This window comes from Neodiprion fabricii, chromosome 2 (genome assembly GCF_021155785.1).
Source record: "Neodiprion fabricii isolate iyNeoFabr1 chromosome 2, iyNeoFabr1.1, whole genome shotgun sequence".
NCBI lineage: Eukaryota > Metazoa > Arthropoda > Insecta > Hymenoptera > Diprionidae > Neodiprion > Neodiprion fabricii.
In genome coordinates, this window is record NC_060240.1 from 20,175,289 (window position 1) to 20,193,929 (window position 18,641).

Sequence of the window (18,641 nt, forward strand, 5' to 3'; positions counted from 1 at the left end):
GGATGGTTGAGTCGAGCCTGTCTGTGAAGTTCGGCGGCTATTACAGTCTTCATTAATCGCAACTCTTCACCTATCAATTTTTCGAATTGACGTCCAACCTCTCTGGTTCCTCAATCGATACTAATTCCCTGCTGGTCTGTCCCAACGTTGGTGTTGCCTGCTCCCCAATATGTTTGATGCGACTCAACATATTTTCAATGATTTTGTTATTTATGCGTAGCTGTTTCAACTCCTCGTTGTGATTATGCGCGATACTCTCAAAATTTGATTGAAAAGTATCCACAATATCCGCAGCCATAGACTGTAAAGCAGTATTGAGAACTTTTAGGGAAACGGCATCGGTGGAGTGCTGCGGATCAGCTATGTTACACAATCGTTTACCGTCCAAATCATACTGATTGTCGTTGGTGGTTTTGAATCCAACACCGGGAGGCCATCGAATGAGTCTTTTACCCCCACCACGCTCCGAGTGTCGCCCGAATATGTCTATGCTCATCACTGGACGGTCACTGAACAAATGATGATTTTACGTTTACACGTCGCTAATAAACGATTCCAGCCTCGCGCAACTCCTCAATAATGAAGACTATTTCGTTGGAATGGCTGGTATTGCCTGCAGCCTGTAACGCAATAAGCAGCCGGAGACGATCTACAATTTCATTTGGATCATCCCAGTAGTCGTAATCAACATCCTGCCCCTCCTTTCGCGCAATCTTATAGACGGGTAATCCTGTACCTGATTTTTTCGGCGAGCCAACGTGTTGCGCAATGAAATTTCTACACTTCGCGCTTTTTAAATCATCTCGAAGGCTTCCATCGGCTTGGTAACGTTTTCGATGTGCATTTGTCGTCGTTACAATTTTTATGTAATTATTCCTATCCACATCATTTACAATCAATGCATCGGGTCATTTTTTAAACAGTAATTCAAGTAATCCATGTGTTCTGTCATAACTTTGATCCCCCACATTGACCAGATTTTCAGTGAAATTGATCGGCGTATCACCAATCGTCATACCGTTTGTCAACTTTCGAACACCGTATGTGGTATCCAAATCCCTCTTTTTACTTAAGCTAAACATTTTCAAATATTGCGCCGTGGAATCCGTTGTTTTCTTCACCGGCGTACTTGTAGTAGAAATTTCACCAAACTTCAGTGTTTTATCATTTGCATCCATGAAATTCCCATCATCCATATCCTCATCCTCCTCATCATCATCATCATCATCCCCGGTACTCTCGTCATCTTTTTCTTCTCCTTTTTTTATTGTCACATCCGGTAGTTCCGTTTTAATTTCACGTTTAACATGCTGCTGCTGCTGTCTTGAGGTATCAACCAATTCTTGCAACGGTGTTACTAAAGGCTTGAATACCTCTCCCATAACCTGTTCGGTCGTGTCCTTGTCCAACTTAAGCATCTCATGCTTCCGCCGTATGACATCAAATGCTTTTGATATTCCACTCAATGTGTCGCTATGCTTACGAATCTTGGCACTCTCCATGTTGCCGGCTCGATTGTTGCAACGAAACCGTGCAAGTTTATGTTGGTTTATGCTTATAAAGCAGTCAAACCCCTTTCTATATCGCCCCCCATTGATTCCGCTATCCTTGTCAAATACGATAAAACTGTAATTGTCATCATTCCAGCATGCCGAGCACAAGTCTTTAAATTGCTGATACGTCATGTCCGCGTTCACATGATCGTTGTAGATATGTTTCAGATTCATATCATCCTGCTGAAATAGCACCAATAAGTTTGCATTGTCACGCACTAGGTGTTTTGGAATGCGCGCATACGTTTGACTTAGATAAAAGCTATCGATTTCGCGATGCCTGCCCATGCTGAAGTATGCTCTGATATTATCCTGCTTTTCACAAGCCACATCGTCGAAAATCATAACAGAGCTGGGGCGAGCATGTTCCGGTTTTACAACCTCATCGTTCTCGCGAAACGGGAAATAACCCACTCCCTGCACGGGTTCTAGTAACTTTCGCAAAAATTGATACATTGGTTGGTTGAGAGATTTCAAATAGACGTAGACATTTTCGAATCGCAATCCATTGCCGTGGATGATGAGTGCGAGAAGAGCGTTAGTTTTATTGCAATTGGATGGCCCGCAAAAAATTGCTCTCACGGTATTTGGCAGCAATTTTCCATGTCGTTTTCCTATCTTTCTCTTAACACGTCGAACCATTTTATCGAAATTTGCGATAGGTAGTTTATCGGGTTGATCTTGAAATCTCATGATGCTTCGTTAGCATGACAACGAAAACTGAGATGACGGTATATAAATTCCGCCTTTCATAGAAGTCACGTTAGTTGTTGCCCGACTATGAGGATGTGCACACGGAAGAAACGCGGTGGTGGTTTGTTAAATAAAATCATCAATCATCTCCCAGTTGAATTGCATGTGCCAGGGTATCAGTACTGCGGACCTGAAACGAAATTGGCCAAGAGGTTGGCTCGTGGAGATTTGGGGATCAATCCGCTGGATGCCGCGTGTAAAGACATTGCATACGCAAAGAATTGCGATATTGCAGCGAGAAATCTTGCCGACAAAGCGCTCGCTAAAAAGGCGTGGAATCGCGTCTTGGCCAAGGACGCTGGTGTAAGTGAAGAGACTGTAGCCTGGGGAGTCACCAACACCATGAAAGCTAAATCTAAACTCGGAATGGGCTTAGCTGCAAAGCGGTCGAAACTTGGAGTGGCTGCAAAGAAAAAATCTGGAACTGACGGGAAGAGTAAACAGCGGAAGAGAACTGTGATTCTTAAATCCATCATCACAACAGCAAAGGTCGCCATGCGACCGGGTTATAAAGCTGTCGAGTCGGCTTTGGCGGGTGCTCGTGCGGCTGCGCGTGGGACTGGGAAGAATATTCGTTTGCCTCGCGTTATACCTGTGCCTGATAAAATTGGCGGCATCCCGCCGTTTCTCATTCCAATTCTGGCCGTTCTAAGCGCTACTGGGGCTCTTGCGGGTAGTGCTGCGGGTATAACTCAAGCTGTCGACGAAGCTAGTGTCAACAAACATCAGTTGAACAAGGCCAAACGGCACAATGCAACAATGGAGGCGATTGCTTTGGGCAAGGGATTATACCTGCGACCCTACTGCAGCGGAATTGGCCTGTACTTTCGTCCGACAAAAAACTGGTAAAGCTGCCACACTGAGCTCTCACCAACATTGATTTACGCAACTATGCTAAAAATATGAAAATTCCGCATTTTCGCGATGTTTTCATGCGGAATGATCTGCCGAAATCAGGACCAAAAATGCGAGAATTTGCAATTATTGATCTTGACAATAAAAACGGTCCGGGGACACATTGGGCTGCGTACAAGAAAAATGGTGACCATGTTGTGTATTTCGATAGTTTCGGTGATTTGAAACCGCCTAAGGACTTGCTTAGGTATCTCGGTGTTGGTAGCGTTGAATACAATCATGAGAGGTATCAAGAATATGATACTGTGATTTGCGGCCACTTGTGTCTCAAATTTCTCAGCGAACAGCTATAAAAAGACAGGTGTTACATGAGCAAGCATTAGTCATGCCGGAATCGTTGACGTTAACACTGTCAGGCACATCCTCCGTAATGGAGGCTCAATATTTCCCCCAAATCGACTTATCACCAGAGAAGAACTATGTTCTCGGACTCGTCGAGTTCCTGACATTCAATTCAATACCCAATATTCATGAGAGGTGTAATAAATTATACCTGAAACGAGCGGACAACAGCAGAGAGAGCATCGCGATACCCACGGGAAGCTATGAAATTGAGGATATTGTAAATTTTTTGCATAAGGAGCTACTCTCCGACATCACCCTTAGTCTGACAGCTAACAACAACGAGCTGAACAGTGAAGTCACATGCAATCATGTGGTAGATTTTAGGCCCAAAGATTCCATCGGCCGACTATTGGGATTTAAGGCGGTTGAGCTATCACGAAACGTTGCTCATAAATCTGAATTACCCGTAGCCATACTGAAGGTTAATACTTTACGCGTTGAGTGTGGCATAACCACAGGGGCGTACATAAACAGGCATCGAGCCCGACAGTCGATACATCATTCACAGCTGAGAATAGTCGATCAAGACGACGAGCTGATTCATTTTCGCGGCGAAACGATTACTGTACGTTTACACGTGAAATCACTCAAATAATGGGAATCGTGTTTGAGACGAGAAAGTTGGGCAAAAGTTACAAAACTCAAACGTCACGGCCAAAAATCATCAGTCGCCCGACATCTCTGACAACGTTTACACCGTCTACGAGACTGACACCTCTGAACGTTCGGTTTTTCCAGAGCCTGGGTCTTCGATTACGTGGAAATTTTGGAAAATAAGAATTCGTGTTCTCTGCATCATGTGTGTGTTACCATGGAAGAAATAATAAGAATACAGAAACCTGTGGTATTCGACGAATCGATCGCGCACACTGAGATTCATGCTCATCAGCCGTTTGCATCATCCACCTTCCAGAACAACAATGAAATCCATATTCTTGTTCCACATCAAGACTTGTGTCCACTGTCCAGTAAAAGCTCTCTACACATTTATGGAAAAATCACAAAGGATGATGGTGTAGCTGCGGTGACGGTTGCGAAATTGATCAATATGGCTGTTTGTCATTTGTTTGAGGAAGTTCGCTACGAGTTAAACGGTGTAGAGATTGATCGGAATAAAAATGTTGGCATCACCAGCACTACCGGGTGGTTGAGTGGGGATAAGGAACTAACCGATGCCGCCGGAAATTTCGATGTTGTTTTACCGTTAAATTATGTGCTAGACTTCGCCGAAGATTATCGTCGAGGCATCGTCAACGCTAAACATGAGTTAATTCTCACACGTTCCAACACAGATTTGAATGCCGTGATTCAGACCTCGGCGACGGAAAACTTTAAAATCACCCTGAATAAAATCGAGTAGTTGTTGCCCTACATCAAACTGGCAGATAAACCGAAAATCCAGCTACTCAACTACATCGCCACGGATCCCGCCATATCCATGAGTTTTCGTTCTTGGGAAACGTACGTGTATCCGATGCTCCCGTCAACAACGCGGCATATATGGTCAGTCAAGACATCGACGCAGCTTGAGAAGCCGAGATATGTCGTTCTAGGATTTCAAACTGCAAGGAGAAACAAGCCGCTGAAAAATGCTGGCGTATTTGATCATTGTCGGATCAGAGATGTAAGACTCTTCCTCAACTCACAGTGCTATCCCTACGGAAATGTGAATCTTGATATATACAATAATCAATACGCCATTCTCCATGATATGTATATTCGGTTTCAAATGAGCTACTATAACAAAGAAGCTGAGCCTTTGCTATCGAGGCGTGAATTCATAAACCAAGCTCCCCTCATCGTCATCGATTGCTCCAAGCAGAACGAAACATCGAAAACTGGACCTGTGGACATTCGATCGGAATTTGACTGTAGCATTACGTTTCCACCACACACTTCTGCCTACTGCATGATCTTGCATGATCGCATTGTCGAATATAATCCGATCAGTGGTACTGTTAAAAAATTGGTATAAGTCAATTTTGGAATAATAATATGTTTAATTAATATGGATATTGAAAATAATATGTATAATTTTACTCGTTAAAATTTAGAATAAGATAATTTAGAATAGAATAAAAAAACTAAATGTAATTGATGTTAAATAAAAAAATTGTTAAAAGCATTCAAAACGCCGTTTTAAACCTTCCTTCAGGGGTCATTTCCTGGAATTTTTTCAATAGATCCAGCGGGTTTTTACCCTATCCGATTTATGTGCGGCTTTCCGGCGCCAAACAAGTCTCGACAGGAATTATTTTGTGTGTGTGCGTGTGTCAAATCCTATGAAGACAGCCATCTAGCAGCAAAACCCGAAAATGTGCGACGGAAGGGGAGGGGGGGCGGGACCGCCGCGGATTGGGAGGGGGGCAGGGGGGGGCGCCACCGCGGATGGGTTGGGCGCTGCGGATTGGGGGGGGGGGGGGGGGGGGAGCGCCGCCATCTTTAATCAGAACTCTCATATATACACTACTCACACTTGAACATAAAAAATATTGATTCAAATTGTTATTTATCATGGCTCCGATACGGAAACATTTTGTTCAACTCACAAATGGATATGCGAAGTGCAAATATTGTGAAGTTCATTGTAATGTTAAAAAAACTACATCATCTTTGCGATACCACATGAAGAATAAGCATCCTGACAAAGACCAAGCAGCTACTTTAATCAACGAAGGTGATTCCGAGTCTCAGTACGTAAATTCATAATATCTGTGTTTTTTTTTATTACTGTAAATGAAATGTGTCTAATTTTTATAAGATAATAAGTATTTTTATTTAGATTCACCACTGCTATCAATAAATAACCTAAAATTCATGAATGTAATAGATCCGAAGATGAAATTGAATTGAATTCTACTGGAAATAAACGAAGAAGACTAACTACAGAAAATCCAGACCCTTAAACAGGTTCAAGCACTGAAAATAATCATGAGAAGCGGCGCAAATTACCTACTAGAAAATATTATACTCGCAACGTGAGTAATTTTGTTGAAGAATCAAGTTGATTGTCAAAATTCTATACAGGGTGTCCCTAAATTGAGGGACACGGGCCAGCCAGCGTGATACCTGACTGAAATGCAACCGAGAATTTCTTTACCGGAAGGTCGTCCGACGCATAGTTTTTGAATTATAAGCGATAGCGTTAAGCCAATCAGAGTGCACCATTTCATCTGGATTTGCCGCCACGGAAATTGCTGTTTTGTTCGTCTGGGTGAATTATTATTATTCGGTTACAAAGTAAATATCGGCACCTCCCCTCACTCGCTGCTGTACCCCTTCTCGAGCGCTGACCTCGGTATTGTTGCCGCGGTACACGCTGCCGGCCGCACACCCACGGACGCACACTCGTGTGTGTGAAAATAAGCGAATGCCCAGCTACACAATACTACCAAACACACATCTACGAGTGAAAATAAAAATAAATCTCGAAATAAATCAGCCGATTTAAGATTTGATGTTATAAAACATCTCCAATCATCGATGTATGCATAAAACTAGAGATTTTAGACGATTGATATGCCGTTAGGGTTCATAATTAGTCATTCAATCAATCTGAATTATGCTTTCCGAACATTTTCTGTGTCTTTGCAACATAACTTTTCCACTAGTTTGAAATTCATCATTGACATACGATTCTTCAATAATGCGAGGAAACAACAACTCGCTGAATTGACGTGTCAATAGGTTTGTGAATCAATTACAATTCACCTGATGTAACACAAAATAACTGAATAAATGAGAATTCTCGGAATCACTAAAAATGATAACTGAAATCATGAGAATTATTTGAGATATAACTGAATTAGGAAGAGTTGTGATAAGTCAAGTTACTTTGAATAACTTTAGATTCGTGCCAAAATTTTATGTTTAGAGAGAAAAATAATTAAATTCAAGTAAAAAAGTAATTTTAAATGAAGAAGAAGAAAATTTCCAAATACCTGAATTCAAATGAAGCAATTTGAATTTAATAAATCTACCCGAATTTAAGAAAAAATAATAATTATTATTTAGACCAGAAAAATGAAGTCGAATTACATGAATAAATTCAATTAATTCAACTCAAAAAAATATGGTGTCATTCGAATTCCCAGTTATTTCCTCGTCGATTCAATGTGGGTCTGGAGTGGCAAGTAACGTTCAAATTGTTGAGATCAATGCTAGTGATGGCCACTTATCTGAGAATAATCGATGTATCGATTAATCGATTTCAATAAAATAATCGGACACGGCTCGATTGAATTGGTAAAAATTAATCGATTTGGTAAATTTCTGCGTGTAGTCTTGATATCAGAAGAGATATTTTGATAATTCATAGTCTTATTCAAAATATTTTGGTCCAAATAATAATTATTATTTTACCTCAAATTCGGATAGATTTATTAAATTCAAATTGCTTCATTTGAATTCAGGTATTTGGAAATTTTCTTCTTCTTCATTTAAAATTACTTTTTTACTTGAATTTAATTATTTTTCTCTCTAAACATAAAATTTTGGCACGAATCTAAAGTTATTCAAAGTAACTTGACTTATCACAACTCTTCCTAATTCAGTTATATCTCAAATAATTCTCATGATTTCAGTTATCATTTTTAGTGATTCCGAGAATTCTCATTTATTCAGTTATTTTGTGTTACATCAGGTGAATTGTAATTGATTCACAAACCTATTGACACGTCAATTCAGCGAGTTGTTGTTTCCTCGCATTATTGAAGAATCGTATGTCAATGATGAATTTCAAACTAGTGGAAAAGTTATGTTGCAAAGACACAGAAAATATTCGGAAAGCATAATTCAGATTGATTGAATGACTAATTATGAACCCTAACGGCATATCAATCGTCTAAAATCTCTAGTTTTATGCATACATCGATGATTGGAGATGTTTTATAACATCAAATCTTAAATCGGCTGATTTATTTCGAGATTTATTTTTATTTTCACTCGTAGATGTGTGTTTGGTAGTATTGTGTAGCTGGGCATTCGCTTATTTTCACACACACGAGTGTGCGTCCGTGGGTGTGCGGCCGGCAGCGTGTGCCGCGGCAACAATACCGAGGTCAGCGCTCGAGAAGGGGTACAGCAGCGAGTGAGGGGAGGTGCCGATATTTACTTTGTAACCGAATAATAATAATTCACCCAGACGAACAAAACAGCAATTTCCGTGGCGGCAAATCCAGATGAAATGGTGCACTCTGATTGGCTTAACGCTATCGCTTATAATTCAAAAACTATGCGTCGGACGACCTTCCGGTAAAGAAATTCTCGGTTGCATTTCAGTCAGGTATCACGCTGGCTGGTCCGTGTCCCTCAATTTAGGGACACCCTGTATATTTTGTCAATTTGCGATATTGATTTATGTATTTATAAATTATATCAAGTCCAATGATATTTTTTTCCTTGTTTTTCTTATAGAATCCCAAGTCTGAAGCTATTACTATTTCATTGGTCAAGATGATCGCTATGGATATGCTTCCATTATCGTTTGCCGAAGGACCTGGAATCGAGCAATTTCTAAGGACTTTTGTCCTGAGTATACTAAAACAAGCGTATCAGTTATTAGGAATCGTCTGCAAGGCATTTATGACGTTGTTCGGAACAAATTGATTTCGACTATGAACAATTTTCCAAATATTTCGATTACAACCGATGGTTGGTCTTCACGTGCCAATGATTCAGTTGTCACAATCACTGCACACGCGATTGATGACCAATGGAACCTGCGTTCATTTACGCTGGATATATTAGAAATGTCTGAAAGTCACACTGCGAAAAATACTTACAATCATTCAAAAGAAGGACTGTCGAGTTGGAATGTATATGAAAAAGTTATAGCTGTTGTCCACGATAATGCACCTTATATGGTTGCTGCCATATGAGATTATTGGAGCAATGATACTGAAATAGATGTGAGCGTTCGCTGTTGCTGTCATTCCCTACAATGTGTCGTTGAAAAGATGAAGTTTTATCTGATTGTTTACGAAAAATTTCTGCTCTAGTTGGGCATTTTAAGCACTCGAATAAAGCGAGTACAGCTCTAACTTATGCTCAAAAAAATTACGTTTGCCGAATCATCGTTTAATAAGTCACTGCCCTACTCGCTGGAATTCAGCTTTCGCAATGATTGGACGTGTTATAGAACAACGTGATGCAATAACATCTGTTTTGTTAGATAAAGAAGAGACAACTGCTGAATTAATGAAAAAATTGCTCTTGAGCAATGATGATTGGGATTATATAGCTGATGTTAAAAAGATCTTAGAACCTTTCGATGTTGCTACAAGAATAATGGTTAAAAAATTTTTACAGCCGAAAGATGATGACAGCGAAGGGATACGCTTGTTGAAGGATATATTGGAAGACGAGTTAAGAACTAGGTTCTTAAAAACTACAAGTGTTGCTGTATGTGGGCTTGCATGCTACTTAGATCCACGGTATTTATTTCATTCACATTTAATTCGAAATCAATGAGAAGTCTTACACCCTTACGTGCGTGCAAAGTCGATCTTGTTTCAACAAATTTTATTTTATAATATTTTCACTATATTAATTAACTATAGTCAATTGTACTTTATATTTCAGGTATAAAGACTTACGCGATGAATCTCAACCCTATCGACAAAAAGTTATGCCTCATTAGAAATAATATCAGTTGAGAATACGCATCATGAATTTCAAACTTCGGCCAAAGATCAAAGAGAAAAAGACTTGGAGTACCTCTTCGATCCTGAACGAGGTTTATCAGGGGACCTTGAGCGAACACTAAGTTTTGAAAATAAGACTGCTATTGAAAAAGAAATCGGCAAGTATGACAGAGAGTTAACTATCCCAAAAGGAGATAATCCTCTGCTGTGGTGGAACTCTAAGCGTCATAAGTACCCAATTTTAGCTACGTATGCAAGAAGATATTTGGGCATCCCATCCTCGAGTACACCATCCGAACGAGTATTTTCAACAGCAGGAAATGTTATTTCCACTAAAAGGAGTTGTTTATTACCAGATAACGCTAATTTATTGATATTTTTGTATCAAAATCGTAAAATGATAGAAGAAACTGATTGAAAAATGTTGATAGACAATCAGTCATGTTAATTTAATATTAATTCAAATTGTTTATATTAGACATTAAGTAATAAATTGATCTTCAATGAGCACCGTTCAATTTTATTGAATTTAGAATTGAATTTCACCATCGCGCCACAATTGTAATTATATATACATATACCATATGGACAGCAATGTTCATACGTAAAAAAAAAAAAGTTACGTTAAATCTACGCAGCGTGACTATAAAGCCCTTAAATTCGCGCGGCGTGGATTTAAGGGCCTTATATTCCCGCTGCGTGGACTTAATGCGGCTTTTTTACGTGTGAATAGTCACTCCTATATCATATATACATGTATCTTTGAAAATTAATTTAACTTTTAGCCGGTCAAAAATTAGCTGATGAGCTTATTAGCTTAGCTAATTTGAGTTAACCGGCTAAGCTGATGGTTAGCTAATTAGTTAACCTGGTTAACTTTTTTAATATACTTATAATAATTATATATCTACTAAATATCATATTATTATATTCTCAAAACATTTTGAAACTTGGTTGCATCTTGTTTTTTCCCCAACGTTGGTTCAAAAAGTTTACTATTGATTGATTCATGGAGTAGCCACTGCCCTGCACATGGAGACTGGAGGTAAGGAGGCCGAAGCCAATGCTGGCAAAATGGACTGTGAAAGTGACGAACGATCCGCGGATTTTACCCGCCTGGCGGCGGTACCAAAACCGATCCTCACGTATGTATCTTATTCGTAACCAGGCGCTGGTATCGCTTGCGGATACATCCAGAACTACAAGATCTTTCATCACTTTCACGATTCACTTTTCGACGATTCCGCCATATGTGTTCGGCCTTCTTACATCTAGTCTCCATGGCCCTGCAGCTGTCCGTGAGGCAACGCCTCCGAATAGAGACGTTGAGTCGAAAATTATTCCTAAAGGAACAACCGGAAAAATTCAACCCATTGACATTTATGGTTTTAGGGGTTGGAAAAATTTCGTCGGACATTTCATCAGAATCAATAATATCTAGACTAGGGGGTCTAGTGGAGTAAGGCTCCAGCTAAGCATCTCTAAACGCCAGGTTCGATTTCTGACTCCGTCGTTAATTTTTCGAAATCACTAAATTTTTGAATTCACATTCTTTCATAGCAATATAAAATTGGAAATTCGATAAAGGTTCATGCAAATACACGTACTTTTTCGTTAGATTACCTTTGAATTGTAATATATATGAAAAAGAATATGACAAGTGTCCTTCATCTGCTTCGTAAGATTTCTCTTGCGATTTTCGCGAAAACGCCATCGTAGTTCGCCTTGCTATTTGAACATTATGTTGTTCTAATGGAGTCCGAAAAGTGTGCAAAGTTTGAAGAAAATCCGTGATCCGAACGTCGTGGCCTTCCCTTGTAAACCATTTTCAACTACGTGCAGTTGGATCCAAATAACTAACAAGGGAAGTCTTTTCGCTGACATCCTTCGATTTTGATGAAATTTATATATGTTATTCTACTTCAAAATCTAAGAGCCGCGTATTTTTTTTATCGGCAGAAAAACGTTCCTAGGGGGTGAAATTATCCTTTGAAGTTAAGACCTTCGAGGGGTACTTTTCAGATTTCACCTATTTTCACTTGAGATAATCGAATGCACCCAAATGTATAATTACCTTAATGATAAACGATGACAAATCCAACTGGTTTCATATCGGGGGGTTGCATAAGAAAAAAGTTATGGGGGTTGAAATTCATAAAATCGTTATAACAAAAAAATTATTGCACCTATCTCGATGGATTCAATTGCACTTTGAAGAGCGAAAAAAAAATAATAAATATGGGTTTTTGCGTTTTTCTCGAAAATCAGGTCGAGTGAGTGAACTATTCCTATGTATATTTACATGTAATCTCAATCAAACGGCAGTAATTCTTTTTTTTCTTATTTCTTCTTTTAGTGATACGTTTTTTCTCAAAATTCGGATCAAGATCAGATCGGAGTGGCTCCCAAACTCGAAATGCATTTCGGAAGAACTTTAGCAGTCAAAGGAGAGAAGCAAGTACAATGTGTTGTACAATCAGTCTCTTCTGCGAGCCACAGTTACACTATTCAGCCGACTTTATCAGCCGACGGCAAGCTGCTATGTCCTCTATTTTTGGTTTTAAAAGAAACAACTAGCAAGATTGGTCCAATAGTGGAGAAAACGCTTTTCAGACCAGATAATGTATACAGAGACGTATCCAAGTCTGGGAAGCTTACTTCAGATATAAATTATACCCACTGTTTTTGTATGGACATTTTTTCGAATGAAAAAATAACAAGTTTTTCTATTCTCAGATCATTTTAAAATTTGGTTGCAGCATGTATTTTTCCCGAAAGTTCGTTCAAAATCTTTATAACTGATTGATTCTTGGACTGGACACTGTCCCCAAGCTGTACTTGATCTGAAACCTTCAAATAGAGATGTCAAAGTAACGATTATACCTAAAGGAACTACCGCAAAAATCCAGCCCCTCGATGTTTTTGGATTCCGAGTATGGAAAAATTTTGTTAGATATTTTTCTGATAATTGTCTTTTGATGAATTATGATATTGATTTGCATTTGAGAAACAATATCATAAAGCTTCAGTCACTTTTTCATAACCAACTGTCGTCACCACGTTATATCGATCTTTTCAAATCTTCTTGGTACAAAAGTGGTTACATAGAAGAAAAACCAGCGAATTTTAAGAATCCTGTACGCTTTGCATTTGAAGAATCCTGCAACTCACACTGTGAAGTTCCAGGATGTGAAATGTTGCTATTGTTCGCTGTTCCTGGTGTAAAAAGTCGTTATGTTTCAAACACTTTTTCAATGACTATCATTACTACAGTACTTACAACGGCTAATAGAGCATATGATTATATACTTACTTCTATTTATTGCTATAGTGATTATTTTGTTAAACTGTTGACATATTATCAATAAAAGATACAAGCATATTATACGCTCTGTTTTTTTTACTTGACTACGCAGTTTTTCTGTGCCTCATCCCAAAACTTTGTCTTATCTACCGAAACGAATATGTGTAAGCGCTTATCGTATGCTTATGTTATTTCATTGCCAAATATAAATCAGTCAGAATTATCGATGAGTCATATATAAATACTTTTTCAACGAAAGATCGATCTATAAATAAGTTGGCTCCTAGATAAAACCGTTCATTAAATGCTATATACGTGATGGGGTTGTAGTAAATTAAAAAAAAAAACATATCACTAGGAGAAGGAATAAGAAAAAAAGAATTACTGCCGTTTTATTGGGATTAAATGTAAACATACATAGGGGTAGTTCACCCCCTTAACTTGATTTGCGAGAAAAACGTGAAAACCCATATGTATAATAATAAAAAAAATAATATAACAATAAATAAAAAAAAAAATATGTATAATCCATCGAGATAGGTGCAATAGTTTTTTTTGTTATAACGATTTTATGAATTTCAACCCCTATAACTTATTTCCTATGCAACCCCCCGATATGAAACCAGTTGCATTTTTCATCGTTTATCATTATGGTAATTATCCATTTGGGTGCATTCGATTATCTCAAGTGAAAATAGGTTAAACCTGAAAAGAACCCCTCGGAGGTCTCAATTTCAAAGGACAATTTCACCCCCTAGAAACGTTCTTCCGCCAATGAAAAAAAATACATGTCTCTTCGATTTTGATGTAGAATAACATATATAAATTTCATTAAAATCTAAGAATGTCAGCGGAAAGACGTTCCTTGTAAGCCCTAGTTCCAGCCTGGGTTTCGCTTTTCCCTATTTCATCCATTTGTTATCCCCTTTACCAAACTCACCTCTCCTAATCAATCAATTTCACCCCTTATCTGTTCTGATAAAGAATTTAAACAAACAATAAGCCCAATAAGCAGTGCAAAAGATAAGACAACTTAAGGAATTTTTACTATCAATACCGAACGTAGTAGCGTAGTGCGTAGCATGCGAGACAACGAAACGGGAGGACCTGAGTTCAAATCCCCAGCCTGTCAAGAAGTACCTAAGTGGCAGCTCGCAAGAATTGTAAGAAGGGTCACTCCGTTCAGGCGCTGAATCGGTGGGTTGAGGTTTGAACTCGGTCCGGCTACACCAAGGTTTTCTGCAGTTTCTCTTGTCCCTTGTGCGAATGCGGGTGTTTCTAAAGAACTTCTTAAGACGACTGCAGCCGCATAATGATGGTCATTAATCTATCTCTTCCCTTGCCCCGCACAAGTCTACCGTAGACCTCTGGGGACATACTCTTACCGGTATGGCGGGAACTGGCAGTAAAAAATAAAATAAATAAAAAAATAGTCATAAACTAATTTCAGAATGAAATTGTAAAAAAATTCTGACATGGTAAAAATGAAATGATGTAACTGTTCGTCTTAGTACACAACTTTCAACCCTTTGTACTCGATGCCTTTTTTGTTTGCGCGAAACAGCAACTCGAGACGATTTCGGCCAAATTAGGTAAACATTTTACAGGTACTTCAACAAAATTTATAAACAAACAAGCGTATACAAATAATGAAATTTCACCAGTTTATTCATTTACATTTCGAAAACAACAAAATTTGATAAGTGCCGTAGCAGTGTCGCTCGATTCAAGACGTCAAATCACTCGGGCGCTGCAGCAGCGCCGCTCGAGTTCACACTTGAAATCGGCCGGGCACCGTATCAGCGCCGCTCGAGTGCAAAGGATTAACCCCATATTTCTCAAGATCCGACAGATTTTCCCAAAACTTAATTACTGTACAAAAATTGAAACGAATTTATAAAAAAAATCACAACTTTTTCACACGACGAAATTAAAACAGAATCTTGCTCCTTGTTCGAAGTTCTGACGAGAAAAAATTCCCATTCTTATTTCTACAAAATTACGCGCAACTTCATGAAAGATGAAAATTGCGAAAATTTACCATGTTCAATATCATCTAGTAAACGCTAATAAAATTGTAGAAAATTTGGAACAATATCATAACGAAACTGCTACGCTTCATCTTGCAATGCGACCTGGAACATTTATTAACGCCTCTTTTTGGGAGAGATATCGAATTTTTGTCCCGATCGATCGAAAATTCTAAAACTGACAGCGGACTTATGAACTGGTATTGTACGTTACATAGAACGAAAATTAGCGTACGTAGTGTAACACAATGCAGAAATTTGTTTTCCTGTATCACTACGTATTTCAGTTTTATTGGTACATCTGAAATTGTAATGGCGCCGTAGGAAATAACTAGTTTTAATTTTTTCTTTTGTTATTTTGCTCGCATTTTGTATAATATCCGACCAATGTGCGCCATCCAAAATAGTGAATCTTGCGTACCTTGAAGAAGCTTCCAATCACCAATTGTAATAGCTGAATTTCCATACACGTCGTCAATATTGTGGAGGATTTCTGTTCGTGGTGACGTGGACCCAGTTCTTAAGGTCCCGCTGACCTGGCATGTCCTATATATATTTCGTGACGTCAGAAGCGGGGAAATCGCCCGCACAAATCCTGATAAAACGGGGGTATGAATCTGACTGGGAAAATTTTTAAAAAATAGCTTGAATAAAATTGTACGTCTGTATCTCAGTCACTACTATCGCAGATCACTGATAACGTCTAATAAAAATAATGATGAACTCAATAAAATCACGTCGCGTCAAAGATGGCCGATCGGGCTAGCGACTTGTTGAATATTCACCGTTTGTACGATATCAGAATTTCTTTCACTTTTGCCAGGGAGATACAGACGTACAAAAACACACACGTAATCCGGGAAAACCTATAGCACCAGTCAGTTTTCTGTAAATATGTCACGATTTGTGCGGGCGATTTTCAGGTGACAGGAGCCCGTTCTGATGCACGAGAAGTCTGTAATTTAGTTCAACGTTGAAACTCCAGAAGCGTTGTAGTCGACCGAAGCGGTACCAGATGGTAAAACGACATGGTAATACGCACACGTCCTATGTTTCTGCTAAAGCAACAATCTGCAGTGCCGACGAGAGCATAGGCTTTTAGGTGGATACGAAAAAATGTACAACTCACTCAGAATAACCGCTAGATTTTGAAATTCGTGCATATCATAAGGCATCGTTTGGAAATTGTAACATCAGTTCACAATCGCGGTAACTATTCGTAATCGCACGTACCCGACTGTATGTGAACGAGGCATTCCATGCGAAACCGACCAACCCGTGACCCCGACCAATTTTGATTCTACCGAAAATTTTACACTTTCTTGTACCTGCCAAAAGCAGTCTTTCTGAAATATTTTAGATGTTTGTCTCAACCCATCCAAACACCTTAAATTTATCAAAATTTCGCACAATTTTTTTTTAAATGCTCATGGCTTTTCCAAAACCCGATATTAAAATAACATACTGTTTCTTTTCTCGTTTTGAGTCGTAGTTCCGCAAAAAAAATTATTCTTTTTCATTTTATTGAAGGGTTTTGGGGCATTCTACATCGAGTACGCACCACTTAAATCTGCCTTTTTTCATCGATTTGATAGAAAATCATTAACAAAAACGAAAATACCTATCCTATAATTCCTGTTCGTCGAAAAGGCAGATATAAATGGAGAATAATTGACATAGAATGCCCCATATACGCTCCGGATATCCTCATCTAATAGGAGCATCGATGTCCGCAAAATTGTCATACTTACAGATTATTGACCGAAAGATTAGATGCGGCAGTAAAATTAATACCGAAATTGCAGAAAACACGCAAGTATAGGCATGAGGGTTTAGGGTTGAGGTAAAAAATTGTGCTCTTGAACAGACCATTATTTATTTATTTATAGCAAATTTGGGGGAGGGGGGGGGGGGGGCGGTTGACAATCGTCCGAACCTGTTTTAAAGATTACCCTAATATATACGTGAAATTGTTTCTGAACCGGATGTGTTTAACAATAGTAGAAATACATCCCGCAAAAAACCTATGTCACTGTACATACATACAATTACCGCATCCAATGGTTCAAGATTCGTTGCAAATATTTTACAGGGCCGATCCTTGTGAAAACTCTGATGAAGATTTGCTTGCCAATTTTTTCTGTTTTTAATTCTCAACAAATAAGGATTTCATGCTAAAATTTGCTTCATTTCATTGGTCAATTACGCCTAGTTCTGAATGATGCTACCAAATTTTTTTTTTACATTAGACGAATTACCTGAAAGTTACTCATTTGGTAGAAATCGTTATAAAACTACATACCGTGACTTCTCGTAGGTGGTATACGCTACGGATACGCTAGTGAGTTTTGGGTTGGTTTCCGCATCGTATACGACCTACGAAGTCAGGGTATGTGTTACTGCTGTACATCAAAGTCCGGCACGGTCAATCATGCGCCCAACTGAAAATTGCTACGAAAAACCATAAAAAATCATTCGAAGACGTTACAATTTTCTACGGATTCACTCCAATCTTGTAAGATTTCACAGAAATTTGGAACTCTCGAAGGAATCAACTTCTTCGGATTCCAAGTACTATCCCTCCTTTTTTGAAATTCAATACCACTCGTTTATATTATAATCCTCCCTCTAGTTTATTGAATGTGAAACAATAACAGTTTTCCGTGAATTTCTATCAAATGAGGAACTTTCATGAAGCAATTTTTCTAATGACGAAATAACTTATGTAACATCAATGATGTCTGGCGAAATTGCCAAACAATGCAGAAATAAAACATTGATCAATAAGTAAAATTGATTCCCTCAACCATCGCACGAGAGATTTTGTCATGAATATAGGACTTTTTACGTGTGTATCAATAAGTGCTATGAATGAAAAATTCCTAATATTTTAAACATTATTACCTGCATTTCTTCTCTGCCAGATATTTATTTTCCATCAGATTGACGCGGACGGGTAAAGTACAATATAAAAAAAACATTCGCGTTTTATTGTATCGGTATAGGGAATACGTGTTACGAGTGCTGACTTCAACCCTGATTTTCTAGTAAATGCATGAAACAATTGTGTTAAAAATTTGTAAAGATATTAACCGTT

The 18,641-nt window shown here is 38.6% G+C and overlaps 1 protein-coding gene across 1 annotated transcript in view; it reads right to left on the reverse strand.

Moving 5' to 3' along the window:
• LOC124175000 overlaps positions 1 to 18,641 on the reverse strand; it is a 51,714-nt gene that overhangs the window by 20,260 nt on the left and 12,813 nt on the right. Inside the window, exon 2 of the mRNA XM_046554791.1 lies at positions 15,966 to 16,063. Coding sequence (XP_046410747.1) covers positions 15,966 to 16,063 — 98 coding nt within the window. The remainder of the gene's footprint in view (positions 1 to 15,965; positions 16,064 to 18,641) is intronic.